Below are 15,174 nucleotides of genomic sequence, written 5' to 3'. Positions count from 1 at the left end.
AGTGCCCTTGCCGCGGTCCACCGTGTTGTCTCCAGAAACCTCACACAGAGCTTCTGGTTCTGAGTGGAATGCTGTGGGTCGGGGTCTGCAGAGACACGCCTTTCTCCCTACCTCTTATCACCATGGCCCTCTCCCTTCTGCTGCCTACCAAAGCCAAGGACAAAATCTCATGGCTGCCAGTCTTCGCCTGTAGCTATCAAGACAAGGGTGTTTCGGGAGATGTCAGGGCTGGGTGAAGGGGGCAAGCACAGTTGAATGGCTGGGCCAATGTTGTTCCTAAAATTAGGGAGGCTGACGTGGATGGGGAAGGGTGATGTCGGTGGGGAGGCTGATGTAGGGGGGGAGGCTGGATGAGTTGGCAGGGCAGGTGGAGGTGGGGTTGCGGGGGCGGGGTGGACTTCCAAATCACTTTCTCAACCCAAGGGCGGGATTAGGCTCTGGAGCCTGGGTACAAGCTCATGTGGGCACACGGGAAAGACACCGTCCTTTCTCCCCGCATCTAGTCTCCATCTTACCCTCTGTTCATCCATTTGTATCCCCTCTTCTCTTCCATGTGCCCCCAGGGTTTCTCCCTGTGTTGTATTCCGTGAGTCTGGGAGCTCCTGAGACGAAGCTGTGAAAGACCCCTTTCGGACTAGGTCTTTAGAGCGTCTCTTGTGGCAGGCAGAGAAATATCTTAGGGTGACGGGGCGGTGGGGGGGAGTGACAGGGGCTGAGTGCCTGAGTTGGTTTTGCATTTTCGGACCAATTCGTGTTTTCCACTTTACAGCAGAGTTTGAGGTGCTGGAGAGGGGCAAATGGGCGCTGGCTCCAGAAAAGCCAGGCTGGGGCTGTAGAAGGCTGGCAGCTCATGCAGGCTCTGCGGGTTGGAGGTCAGGTGGAGACCCTGCTCGGTGTGGAGCATCTAGGTGCCCGGTGGACCAACACACACCCGAGTCATTTGTTTGGATCAGACTAGTGGTAGCTGTCGAGTTGGATCTGGACTTTGTCAACTGAGATAAAATGCCTCGGAGGGGGGTTTTTGAGAGCAAATCACTGCAGCAGACACTACAGGGGACAGATCAGACACTCCCATGCAGGTAGGGATGGAAAAGGGGAGCTTCAGACAGCTCGCACTTCCCCTGCACCCGACCGGAGCCCGGGTCTCTGCGTTCCTTAAACTAGGGGAGAATAGGGCAAGTGGTTTCTGGGCTAAGGACTGATGGTGGCCTTTTCCTCTGGTGCCTCAGGTCTCCTTTATCCACAAAGACTACTTTGATCCGGGCTCCCTCAGGAAGTGTACCAAGGGGGAAACCAGACACTGGGCCTTGAGAACACACATTAGAGTTAATATTTGGCAGGTGGTACCCGGATGTAGGGGAAGTTCACAGAGTGGGGCCGGTGACAAGGTGAGGACGTGACTCAGGTTCCTGGGTGTTCTGAACCTCTTGTGGGGGGGTTTGCTCACACGCCCCCAGTGACTTCCTCTTTCCCTGTAGATTGGAGGACGGGAAATCCCCACTGGTGACTATAAGAAGGCTGAGGATCTGTGCAGAAACCAGTGAATTCAGCCTCTGGGGCAAGATGAGACCCCATCTCCTCTCCCTAGTTGGCCTTCTTTGCCTCCTCAGCCTGGCTGTAGGGGATGTGGAGCCTTATGACTCCAGGGCCAACTTCAGTTCAGGAGGCAGCTCTAGGTTCGGTGACAGCTCTAGCTCCGGAGGCGGAGGCGGGGGCGGCATTTTCCTAGGAGGCTCCAGTTCTAGCTCCAGGGCTGGCTCCAGCCACAGTGGCGGCTTTGGCTCCGGAGGTGGCTCCAGCTATGGAGGAGGAAGCTCCAGCTCGGGCGGCAGAGGAGGTGGCTCCAGCTATGGAGGAGGAAGCTACAGCTCGGGTAGCAGAATAGGTGGCTCCAGCTCGGGCAGTGGCTCTCGCATCCTTCATCCTGAAGGTGGTCTTGACACTCCAACCCAGGTGAGCACTGTTCCCCCCACTCCCCGATGTGCTCATTATTTTTTTGGCTCATGAATATAATTTCATGGAAGACTAGGTCTGGGCACTCTAAAAGATTTACAACTCCTTGCGTTAACACTAGGTGCTTCTGGAAAGCAATGAAAACCTGGATGAAATAATTGCATCATTGGGAAACGCAAGCGCACCCTAGCTGATCCTATCCATTCTCTAGCTGGGGGCTCTCAGGAGAGAAGCTCTCTGGGAAGAGCTTCTCAGTCTCAGCCGGCCGTGAGAAAAGGCATGGCCTGTAAAAGTCCAGGTGTCTGCCCCCCCCCACCCCCCTGATTCAAAACAAAGACACAGACCTAAGGAAACCTCAGGCGTTTTCCCAAAGCTCTTCTCCCATGTAGGCAGGGAAGGAGCCTCCAGGCCTGCTGTGCCATTCATTGGTGGATCTAGCCCACTGGGACCGGGAATCCTGAAGGACCACCCTCCAAGGGTGGGAGACTCCATTCAGGGAGTTGAGGAGGGAGAGGAGCTCTTGGTTCTGGAGTCATTGGTGTCCATGGTGCAGTGGTTAAGTGGCTAGGCTGCTAACTCAAAGACTGATGGTTCGAATCCATCAGCTTGTCCACCCAAGAAAAGACCTGGTGACCTGCTACTGTAAAGATTAAACCAAAACAAAAAACAGACTCACTACTATCTGGTCAATCAATACCAATTTATTGCAACCCTATTAGACAGGATAGAATGGCCCCTGTGGGTTTCCGAGACTATAACTCTTTAAGGGAGTAGAAAGCCCGTTTTCCTCCCATGGAGCATCCAGTGGTTTTGAACTGCTGACCTTGCATTTAGTAGCTAAATGTGGGACCACTATGCCACAGCCTAGGAAACCTGGTGGGGCAGCTCTGTCCTGTCTTCTAGGCCTATATGAGTCAGAGTAGACTCGAAAGCTTGTGACAACATCAGCATGACTTATGCACTGCCATTGAGTTGATTCTAATTCTAACTCAGTGACCCTAAAGGACAAGGGAGAACTGCCCCTATGAGTTTCCAAGGCTATAACCCTTTATGAGAGTAGAAACGTTATCTTTCTCCCCAGGAGCAACCGGTGATTTTGAACAACCTTTTGGTTTTCCTGAAATGCTAACTCTCTCTCTTAGAGTCATTTCCAGTTCAGAGTAACAGAGAAATGAAATAAACAACCACGCTCTATAAAGACCACACAACCAGAAGGCTGAGTGAACCCCCATCCTGGGTGATGGATCTCTCTTTTGGGGTCTCCTTTCCAGAGCTAGAAATCTGCATGGAAGAGGTGACAGGAGGCAAGAAGGAATTCCTCACCTCGCATCTGTCTCCGTTCGCTTGTTCTGCAGGAGTCTGTAGATCATCCTGGGTGGGGCGTGTCTCCTCCGGATCAAACCTCAGACATCTGCTCCTCTCTGGTCATTCGCACCTCTAGGGAACAGTTGACATGACTGTGTCTGAAAGCCAGGTGCATGGAGATAGAGGGGAAAAAATGTTCTATTTGTTTCTTTCTCTGGTTTTCTTATTTGTGGTCCCAGATAGAAACAGCAGTTGCCGTGTTCATCAAGTGCCTAATAAATGCTAGGAGAAGGTTAAGTACATAATAGCGTTTATGTTATTTAACTCGGAGAGGTTAGGTCAAATGGATGGTCCCATTTTAGCAATATGCAAACAAGTTCAGAGCAGTGGCGCCATGGCCGAGCTTACTAGACTGACAAGTAGTGGGGCAAACTTCATTGGCCCGTGCTCTTCACCATCGCTCTATCTGCAGCTTTCTGTATTTTTCAAAAAAGGGTTAATGTTTAACAGGAGAAAGTTTTGAGAACCATAAATATATGCAGAGGGGTTCTCTATAGCCAAAAATCAGATATGTTATTGTGGGGACTAGAGAAACAAATCCATAGACACTCATATATATATATGTATATATGAGAACTTTATATCAAGAAGTAATTATGCATCAATAAAACATCCCAGCCCAGAGCAGATCAAGTCCAATAGCCTATAAGTCCAATATTAGACCATAAATTCCTCTTTAGGGTCACACAGCACATGCAATGATGCCAAATGCAGGAGGATGACAGGCTGGTGGGTAGAACGTCCTGGAAGTCCAGTGGCAGTGGATGCATCTCCAGGGCTCTGGCTGCCATCAGCGTGGCTCCATGTGACTTGTCAACTGGAAGGTGAAAGTGAGGAGGAAGAGAGGAAACTCCCAGGATCCTCATGAGAAGGCCACACCCACAAGGAGGCATCACCAGGCTGTGACCTGATTGACAAGCTGGACTCCCCTCCTTCTTTCTTATGTATCAAGTTGACATAAAGTTGTGTAACTACCACAGTTATTTTACTCAGTGATATGAAATGATGATTTCTGGTAATGATTAGAATCAATTATCTTTCATTTTAAATGGTGGTTAGCAATAATAATTATGACGAAGCCCAATCTTCTTCACCAATTGGAAAGCAGCACTTTGGATGAGGTCAGTGGCTAAAATAACAAACAATCAGACCTAAGTCTAGAAACAGAGAAATCAAAAGTGCCTACTGGCGGCTAAGAGGATACATCTTTACAAGGAGATCTGAAAGGGTAGTTACATTGTGCTCGTAGGCGTTCGTCTCCTTCCTCGTTGACTTCTTGCCTTCTGGTGAGTCAGTATCACAACTGCTACTTCTTTTTTCCTTTTTTCTTTACATAACGGACTAGGTGTCACTTCTACTATAAACCCAATTTGCTGGGCCTGGCTGTCAGTTTGATGAGCCCTTTGGAAAGTAGTGGAAACCCCTTTATAACTGTCATCGAGCAAGTTCCAAACGTATCATTTTCTGTACTTTGAAATGTTGAGTACCATTATTTTATGCCTTGAATCTTTGCAGGCACTTAGGCCTGGCTGCTAATTAGAGCCAATTGCAATTTTAAATCACAAATGTGAGTCGCACCTTCTGCTGTGGCGCTCGGAGGAGTCTCCTTGCTGCAAATGTTGCTCTCGGCTCTTGGCCGGAGGAGCAGCTAAATGCTGTGCCTCACATAGCGACTGGCTGACTCAGAACCACAGACAGGTGCTTTTGCCATCCGGCTTTGTGGGGAAAAATCAGGGCTTTCAGAATGACAATAGGCCTGAATCACCTGGTGGCCAGTCATGTTGTAGATATCAGTAAATGTTAATTGAATACCTGCCGAGTGAGTGTGGATCTACCAGTGGAGACTGTCTTGTTGAGGATGCTGTTTGCCCTCCACAAAGCGGGGCTCACATACCCTTCCACTGGCCAAGGGGACAAGCACTTGTTTTAGTCTCCCAGTGCCCCTGTTACACACCCGCCGAGTTTAAGCATTCACCGCAGAGAGAGACCCATCACCATTAGCTTCATTGTCTTTGAATGTGAAGAGCAGAAATATCTCTAATGGGAGACACTGATCAAACTTATGGACCATTTTGGTGTCAGCTGAGCACGCTGGGCCGATGATAAGCAGGATGGAAGCTGGGGTGTCCACGGCATCGTGATGGTGATGCTCAATAGAAGCTGGTGGAATGACTGTCAGCAGGGCTCCTAATTATGTGCCTGCCTTTCAGGTGAACTTCAGGATGAAAAGTGGTTAGCTACTAGTTCCTAGCTGATTGTCTAGAGACTGTGTGATGAGAGCCATTGTTTTTTTCTAAGTTGACAGAACTTTTCAGAGAACTCTGAGAATGACCCAGCCCTCTCTTGTCCATCTGACTAGCCTTCCTCTCAGAAGGGTCTGCATCGACTTGATGGTAGTGTGTTGCGTTCTTTTGCTTTTCTCAAAATGCAACGAGCCCTGGAAGTGTAATTAAGTGTCTGGTTGCTAACCTTGAAGTTGGTTGTTCAAATCTACCAGGCTCCACCAGACAGAGACTAGACTATCGGCTCCCATAAAAATGTGCCACCTTGGGACCCCCTAAGGAGGAGTTCTCCTCTGTCCTATCGACTAACTCTGAGATAGAATCAAGTACAGGACAGTCGCTTTTATGGTTTCTATGCACACAAACGAGCCCTGCCAGTGCAGTGGCCAAGCATCTGGCCGCCCACCAGAAGGCTGGCACTTAGAACCCACCAGCTGGCCGGAGGGAGAAGGACAGTGGCAGTCTGCTTCCTGAAAGATTATAGTGCCAGCACCCATGGACTCTGTTCTATGGGGTTGCTTTGAATTGGAATCAACTCCCATAACACCGAATTAGGTATTTTTGCTTTTTGACAACATGCAGTGGAAGGTTTTTTCCTCATAAAAAGTTGTTATCTTAAGCTATGTCTTCAAAAGTCCATGGTATGGTGGCCCTGGTGTGCATGGGCTGGAGTCTTGGCATCTTTTCTATCATCCCAGGCCAAGACCCTTCCTGTCCCACGCCCCACTCTGGTTCAGCAAACATAAATGTGTTTTTATTTCTCCTTACACCCCAATTCCTGCAGGTGTGGAGGTGGGATTAGAAAGGAAAACTGAGGTCAATGGCAAGAATTTGCCTGAAATAGATTGTATTGGGTACCTATGTATATGTATATATGTTTCTCTGTATTTCTGTTCATTTTGAAACATAGGTTAAATTAAAAAGCAACCTAATTGCTGAAAGTCTCAATGGCTCAGAGGCCGATGATGGAATAAGTCTTGATCATAGAAGCATCTAGGGGGTCCCTGGATTTAGCTAGTAACTGAATGGTTGTAGACTGAATCTACCCAGAGGTGCCTCGCTGAGCCTTGGTGGTGCAGTGCATTAACATGTTGGGCTGCTAACCATCAGGTCAGCAGTTTGAACCCACCAGCTGCCCCATGGCAGACAATTGAGGCTTTCTGCTCCCACGAATATTTCCCCAAACTCGCTGCCATCAAGTTGAGTCTGACTCACAGCAACCCTGGAGGGCAGAATAGAGTTGCCCCTGTGAGTTTTCGAGATTGTAAATCTTCATCGGAGCAGAAAGCCTAATTTTTCCCTTATTGACCTTGTGGTGATCAGATCCATGTGTAAACCCACTACTCCACATAAGGATTTACAGCCCCAGAAGCCTATGGGGCAGTTCCACTCTGTCCTGGAAGGTTGTTGTGAGTCAGACCCGGCTTGATGGCCGTGAGGGAGTGAGTGAGACGTGCCACAGAGAAGAAGATCCTGGCGGTCACCCTCCAAAAGATCACAGCTGTTGAGAACCCTCTGGGTACCGTTCTACCATGACACACAGGGGTCGCCATGCATTCGCATCGAGTTGATCACAGCTGGCAGAGAAGCACCTAGTTCCATCTTGTTCAGGAGTCGTGAAGGTGGGCGTGTGTGGAGAGCTTACAGCCTCAATTGCAGCTGGCTGACCCCCTGAACTTTAAAGGAGTCCCGAGTCTCTTCAAATGCTGCCAACCACTGTTGGCCCCTTGGTCCTCTCACTCAGACCCTTCAGGCTGATGCCCCACGTGGTGAGCTGTGGGCTGGCCATCAGATGAGATCGTTGAAAGGAACACCCAGGTGGCTGCCAATGGTTCCTCTGTAAGGAAGTAGGAGAAATCATCATAATAATATACAAAATTCATTGTGGCAGTATCCCCTTGGGGAAGTTCAGAGGGGACAAAAGAAACGCAGGATCTTTCCAACCTGTCATGTTAAAATATGCAGCAGCACCAAAGTGTGAGGCTGAATATCTTAAAGAAACAGCAACTATTCTGAAATGGCCTTCCAGCAAGTGGTAAACTGGAAAACTTTTATTAAAAAAAAAAGTCTACAGAGCCTTCAAACTCGTAAAATGGTCAGTGTCTTTCAAATGAATGGTTTGGTTCTAACCTTTCCAGGGTGTAGGATCATATTTATCCAATTTCCCTTATGAAAAATGAGTATCAATGTGCATTATACATTTCCATCGTAATCCACACTCTTGGTGGTTTCCTCTTTCCTGCTGGAGGAACTGGGTTGGGGGTGGGCTAAACAGAAGGCATACGGGGCAGCAGAAGGAAAGAGAAAATGACATTTATTAGGTACTGAGTTAGTTAATTGTGCCAGCCTGGCCGATAATCACATGTGGTGCTGGTTGAAAGGCGGAGGGATAAATGGGTGGTGAAGCCTCGCCTTTCTAGTTCTCGGGTCTCTTGTTTTGTGATGGTTGTATCGGGTGCAGCTGCCTTAGCAGTTCCCTGCTTCAGCTTGCAAGATGGACTTCCTACAAGACATCCCCAAGGAGAAGCCACCTGGACCTATCCCGATGCAGCCCTGGGTGCTGGAGCAGCCGTGTGGAGACCCCTGCCCGTGCTGAGATGCTTACGCGTTCACTGACTCAGCTTTCCTCCTGCAGTCGGCATTATTGCCTCTGTTTTGTGAGGTGAAGGATTTTGTGGACTGGTGTTGGGTATGGGTTAATGTTGGACTTGTGGGCTTGGGCAGCATTGGGTTGGGATGTTTTCGTGATGCACATTTTCTTTGCATAAAACTCTCTCTTATACGTGAGTTGCTGTGGATTTGTTTCTCCAAAGTACCTAGACTAATACAGGTACCTACATCACTCATTTAATCCTCAGGACAAAACTCAGAAGTAGGTTGTCTTTATTTCATAGGAAGGGAAACTGACCCTGAAGCAGGTTCACGTCTATCAAGTCAGAGAGTGGGAATTAAAACCCAAAACTCCCATTGTGTCTTTTCTTTTAATTTTTTCTTTTATTTTTTTTTTGGGGGGGGGTGAAAGCTTACACAACAAACCAGATGCCTATTTGACAATTTCCACATCAATTATCCAGCAGCACCAGGTATACTTTTCACCACATGCCAATAATCTCTGTAACTTCCTTCTGGATCTTCTCTTCCCAGTCTTTTCCTCTCATGTTTGCTTTAGAGAACTTGTTGGCTTTGGGTGTCATCATATAGTTTGCTTTTAAACTTTTAAAATAGAGAATTGTATTCATGGGTTTATGTGGTATGCCTTTATGTTGCATGCCAATCTCTTATTTCACCACAAGATGAGTTTGGGTGCCAGGTTTAAAGAATATTTCAGGACAATAGTCTCAGGGAGTCCTCTAGTCTCAGTTGGTCCAGTGAGTTGGGCCTTGTAAGAATTTGAATTCAATTGCATGATTCTCTCCTGATCTATCAGGGCACATCTGTTGGGACCCCAATTAGAATAGCTGGTAGTGGTAGCTGGGCACTGTCTAGTTCTTCTGGTCTCTGGACACGAGTCTTTGCTTGAATTCCACACAGGTGGTTGCTATTGTTAAGCGGTATTGAGTCAGTTTCTTCTAGCAGAACAGAACTGCCCCACGGATCACCTAGCCTGACCTCTTTTAGGGAGTAGATGGTCAGATTGCCCCCAGGGGAGCCACACACAGGGTGGTTTGAGGAGTAAAGCACTGGACTGTGTGCACCTCCAGGCATAGGAAGACTTTCTTTACACAGAGACAGTACTCATTTCTTTACAGACTGATCAAGAATGAAGGATTTTCCTTTAGATAAAGGCTGCCAACATAGTGGCTTAGTCAAACAGGTGAAAATGGGGCTAAATGCTATGCAGGCACTACTGGTGACAACATGGCTACTGTAGTATTTTCATTTATTTATGCACCACCCCCACCACCACTACCACTTACTTGCCTCTAAGCACTGTCATGGAAACAGTGGTGGCTTCATGAAGAGCTCTTCCATGTGGACCCCTGGTTTCCTTGTTTGGCCAGTGCACGTCCTGCACGGCCACTCCCCATCTGTCAGTGGTAGCTTTCCTATTGGTTGCTAGGGTGCTGACCAGGTTTCAGTAGAGCATCTTGACCAACATGGACCACGAGGACAGACCTGGCCACTTACTTCTGAAAGCCAGCCAATCAAAGTCCCGTGGGTCACAGCGGTCTCAGTTGTAACCGATCCTGGAGATGGCACCGTTGTGCCTCGGGTCACCCTGATTGGGAGCCTACTTGGCCACAGTTAAAGGCAAAACCAGCGCTCTTATGACAAGCTGATATTTGCTACTCCACATGCCCCAGACCACACGTCCCAGCTTAGGATTGACGTTGAATTTATTTTCATTTACAGCCATTTTCCAATTTCAACGGCTCCCTGGATCATCACGGGACCTGCCAGTGCTCCGTCCTCCTGCCAGACACCACCTTTCCTGCTGACAGATTGGAGCAGCTGGAGTTCACAGCTCACACACTCTCCGAGAAGTTCCAGAAAGAACTCTCTCAAGTAAGCATTTTCTTTCTCTTTAAACATGATCTAGACAGAAATGAACAGACAAAACAGCCCTCTCCCGCCCCCAGCACGTTACAAGCAGCCCCTCCTCCATCTCATCAAAGGCAGCCCGTTTCTATCCCTGGGAAGCGTCTGAGTTTCTTTTGCAGTGAATCTTTTATTTGTATGCGCCTTTAAAAGAATCATTTTACTGGGGGCTCATACAGCTCTTATCACAATCCATACATATGCCCATTGTGTCAAGCACCTTTGTCCATATGTTGCCATCATTTTCAAAATATTTTCTTTCTACTTGAGCCCTTGGTATGAGCTCATTTCCCCCTCCTCACTCATGAACCCTTGATAATTTATATCTATATTTTCATGTCTTACACTGACCACTGTCTCCCTTCACCCACTTTTCTGTTGTCTGTCCCCCTGGGAGGGGGTTATATGTCGATCATTGTGATCGGTTCCCCCTTTCTCCCCCACGTTCCCCTTCTCTTCCTGGTCTGGCTGCTCTCATTATTGGTCCTGAGCACCTTAAGGAGCTCTTGGAGCAGGGCAAAGGAGAACCCGGGAAGAAATGGATGCGCTCACTTCCATATCACAGGGCTCTGGCCTCTCGTTCTCCCAGCAAGCCTCACCCCTGCAGCTTTGGTTGTGTTTCTGTCTCTCTGTCTGTTGGTTTCCCCTCTACCTTTTCTTTCACTTACTTCCTCTCTCCCTGCCTCCTTGTGTCCAAATCCCTCTTCTCTTTCTCCTTTCCTTCTGATTCCTAGTCCAGCTTGGATGCCCTATTTATCTCCTTCTCTCCACCCTCGGCCCGTCCGTCCCTCCGAATCTTTTTGCACCCAGCCTTCTTAATTCTTCTTTCTAACCCCAGACGCTTGACCATTTTGTCTTACATTTGTCCAGCCCCCGTTCCTTCCCCTCCTCCAAACCCATTGCTGTGACATAGGTCCTAATCCATAGTAACGCAGTAGGATGGGCCCTTCGCGTGTCCAAGGCTGAGTCTTTGCAGAAGTGGACAGCCACCTCTTTCTCCCAGGGAGCAGCTGGTCGATCCAAACTGGTGACCTTTCAGCTAGCCGCCGAGTGCCTCACCACCACTTTACCAATGCCCCCTGCTCCTCCATCACTCCTTCCAACATTTTCCTTCTCTTGTTCTTGCCCTCCCTCTTTTCCTTTCACTTCCTCTTATCTTCTCATGCCACCTTTCTCGCCCCTTTTGTCCCACCCCCACCCCTTTCTGGGCCATTGCTTGCGATGGCCTCAGTGCGAACGTTGCACAGTTGTCTCTAGCATGAGACCAACGTGGAAGCTTGCCCTGGGAGCTTGCTTTGGACTTTGCCTGTAGGCCACTCATTCTGGAAAGAATTTGGTCAACACCCTGTCTCAGCCCTGTGCTCACCTGCTTTCCTCTAACCAGCTGGAGTTCACCTACAAGGTTCGCCTTTCTCTGCGCTGGCTGGGGCAATGTGACTCAGTGGTGCAGGGCTGACCCCTTCCACCTGCTCAGTCAAGTCAGAAATCAATTAGGGACGCTTCCGTTTTCTGCCCAGGTGAAGTCCAAGCACAGCTATAATCACATCATGCATTATTTAGTACAAGGCCGTGCATGTGCGGGCGGCTCTGGCTCTCCTGCAAGATGCAAAGCCCGTTTTCCTGAGGTTTCAGCCCAGCCACCTCCATGCCCAGGACACTTATCCTTTGAGACAAAGATGACTGTGAGGCCAGACCCTGCTTTCAACTTGACCTGGGAGCTGAACAGTCTTCAGTTCAGGTGAACGTCCAGGAAAAGGTGTTTGACGACTCCAGGAACGCAGCTGCTTCAGAAATAAAATGTCCTTGAATTAATCAGCAGAGAAGGCACCGTGCTAAATTATAAATTCCACCCATTAATATTCATAGTCTTATTTCAGCATAATCAAGTAGAGATAAGAAGTTATGCATAAAAACATGGCAAGTGGAAGAGACTCCTAGGTAAAGATCCGCACAGAGTCATTTGCTTGGAAATCAGAGACTGCCTGTCTTCCTTGCCTGTGGGCATGCGTGCACAGGGCAGTAGGAAACCCCACCTGCTCCCGGGCAGCATGCTGCTTGGCCAGACCCCGCTGCCATCAAGCTGATTCTGACAAGACAAGGTAGAACCGTCCCACGGGACCGCTTCTGAGGCTGCAAATCTTTATGGAATCTGCCTGTGACATCTTTTTCCTGGGGAGTGGCTGGTGTGTCCGAACCGCTGACCTTTTCGACTAGCAGCTGAGTATTTAACCACTGCTCCACCAGTGCTCCTTATGCAGCTTGGCAGGTTTGTGGCCTTGGGACATTTCATTCCGGTCCTGTCAGGGGGCCAGGGGGGCAGTATCTGCGGGCTCACGGTCGGCAGGGAAGAAGCCCAAAGAAGGGAGGGAAAGGCTTACGTCTCCACAAGTCAGCAGTTGGTGCTAGATCAATTTGCCATAGAGGATGGGGAAAGAAACTGGCTCTCTGAGCTTCGCAGAATGGGGTTGGCGTGACGAGTGACAGCAGCAATCACAGTAGTCCCAGCTTCCAAATGCTTCCAGCTCCGGTCTGCTTGCAAGCAGCCTTCAAGGCAAATAGGCCAGGGATTTTCTCTCCCATTTTAGGGGTGGGAAACCTGGGGGTTGGTAAAAGTGAAGGGATTTTCCCAAGGTCACATGTCCCCTGGCTGGTTCAGGCGGATGAACGTTTGGGTCTTCGTAATCATCCAGTTCTTGTTTCTCTTGGCCATGTTGTTTTCTGCCCCACCCCCACCCCAGGCAAGTCCCCAGAAGAGATGCAGCAGGTCAGTAATGCCCTCAAAGCCCAAGATATCTCTTTAGTGGAGGGCTTTTGGATTTCCAGGTGAATTATTGTAGCTGTCCCTGGATGGCCTTGGAAATCACCATTTATCTCGAGGCTGGGGGACTGCCTGCTTTGGGTAGACCAGTAGGAAGGGTTTCTGACTGCCTTCTGCTGATTTATTATGTGTCAGTTTGCAGGGAAGACGAGGAGCTGCCTTTGCATCCGAGGCTGAACGCCGTTTAGACTTTTCTGTTGTTTATGATCTGCTCGCTTTTGATTATACTTAGAGAGGGGTCTGCACAAAAGCTCAGGTTTCTCTTTCCCTGGAGACTCGTGGACTTGGGGGCAGGCTGTTTAATACCACCCATTTACAAGCAGACCCTCATACCAGAGAGGGCGGGGGCAGCCTGGGTGGCATTGGGGCCAGGGGATCCGCAGCGCTGATGGAGCAATGGTTGGGTGCAGTGAAATATAATATATTAAAAAAGCCAGATTGAAAAACACTGACTTCACTGTCTATAATTGTTGTAATGTATAGGGCATCTATTATGTTTGGCAAGAAGCCCTGGTGGCCCTGTGAGGTAAGCAGTAGACGACTAACAGCAAGGTCAGCAGTTCAAACCTACCAGCTACCCTGTGGGAGCAAAATGAGGCTGTCTGCTCCCACAAAGCTTTCAGCCTTAGAAACTCTCTATAGATTGAGTTGGACGCGACTCAACAGTCGTGAGTTGGTTTGAGATTGTGCTGGCAGGAGTTGTGAGGGGCACAAATTGTTAAGAACCCAATAGATAAGAGGCTGGTGGTTCAACACCCTCCCCAAAGCACCCCCCACCACCCAATCCCCAGGCTCCTCAGAAGACAGGCCTGGTGGTCTCCTCCTGGGCCTTGGAAGCTCCCTGGAGGGTTCTGCTCTGCATACCACGGTTTGGAATGGGCTCCACAACAACCATGTCAACCACCGTGAGGGAGGATGGGCTCGTCGCGTGGCCGGTCTCCTGCGGTTGCAATGATCTCGCAAGCTTGCTCCTCTTCCCCCTGGTTCCCCGAGGGAAACTGAGACTTCGAGAAAGGCACTGGTTTGCCCACGGAGTCTAACACCAGAACCCCACCAGCCACATGGCTTTCCCAGCATGTCCCTGTGTTTGGATGATGACTTCCAGGCTGGCTTACCTTTGTATCCATTTATTAAAGCTATCTGGGGACTGCAGAGCATGTTCTGAAGTACATTTACTTATTTCTTGTAAGCTGGCCGTGGTTAGCATCACAGGTTGAAAGATGGGTATAAACGGGACCAGGCAAGTTCTTTAGTTCCGTCGCCAGCTGTGCTACTCCCTTGTTTATCACAAGACCACAGTTAGTCAAAGGAACTGTCCCCCTGCCCCACCACAAGAACAAACCCCAAACAAGCCATGGTCCTCGAATGCACCAATGACTGGCGAAGCGCATTCTGAGCACACGCAAATGTTGGAGAGCAAGCAGAGAGGCACTAATTCTCTAGTGTTCAGACTTTTACTGACACGGTGCTTCGTGGTGAATATGTTGAGACGGGGAGAGATGCGCTCCCTCAGGCTTAGACCCACATTCTTGCTCCAGCTCTCTGGGAGGTTGAGCCACCACTGCTGAGGCGGCACAGGCTCAGCATGGCCCACAGCCCCTGCCCAGGGGAAGGGCTCAGCTGAATCATCTGCTTAATGGAGTGCGGCTCACACTGAAGTCTCGCTGGCCCTTCTCCAAGCTCCTTCTCGCCTCCACGGCCTCATGGATGATTCCCGAGTTCCAGGATGTTATTGAGCATTCCTTTAAATGTCAAATGGAAACATCTTTGAGCTCCCTCCCCTGTCTCCCTCCCCCCCAACAGACCTTTAAACCAATTGCTGTAGAGTCAGCGTGGCTCATGTGACCCCTGTGTGTCTGAGTGGAACGACGCGCTTTAGGATTTCTAATGGTAGGTTTTTCCGAAGTAAATCCCCAGCCTGTTGTCTGAGGTTCCCCCCCTGGGTGGACTCAAACCGCCAACCTTTGCATTCGCAGCCTAGCGCGTCAGCCGTTTGCAGCAGCCGAGGTGGGCAAGCTCTCTCTTGAGAGGTGCTTCACATGAAGACAGGGGCCCCTCACATCCTGCTAGGTAGCAAATTCCAGTGCCCCCTGGGCGTTCCGTGAGCCTTTGGCAGAGCCAAGGTTTATGTAGCAGAGATGACCTTGAAAGGGTCACCTTTTGGGGTAGAACAATAGCTGCCATGTGCCACCGGAATGTTCCTGGAGGGCGGAGGGT

At 49.4% G+C, this 15,174-nt stretch overlaps 1 protein-coding gene across 1 annotated transcript in view; it reads left to right on the top strand.

The window, feature by feature from the left end:
* OLFM4 (olfactomedin 4) overlaps window positions 1–15,174 on the top strand; it is a 30,042-nt gene that overhangs the window by 815 nt on the left and 14,053 nt on the right. Inside the window, exons 2-3 of the mRNA XM_013005974.1 lie at window positions 1,589–1,800; window positions 9,951–10,106. Coding sequence (XP_012861428.1) covers window positions 1,589–1,800; window positions 9,951–10,106 — 368 coding nt within the window. The remainder of the gene's footprint in view (window positions 1–1,588; window positions 1,801–9,950; window positions 10,107–15,174) is intronic.

The sequence above is a fragment of the Echinops telfairi genome, unplaced genomic scaffold, assembly GCF_000313985.2.
Source record: "Echinops telfairi isolate 266 unplaced genomic scaffold, ASM31398v2 ScPeMD7_11;HRSCAF=52, whole genome shotgun sequence".
Lineage (NCBI taxonomy): Eukaryota > Metazoa > Chordata > Mammalia > Afrosoricida > Tenrecidae > Echinops > Echinops telfairi.
The sequence above is the reverse complement of the archived record's forward strand: the minus strand, read 5'-3'. Positions and strand labels throughout refer to the sequence as shown.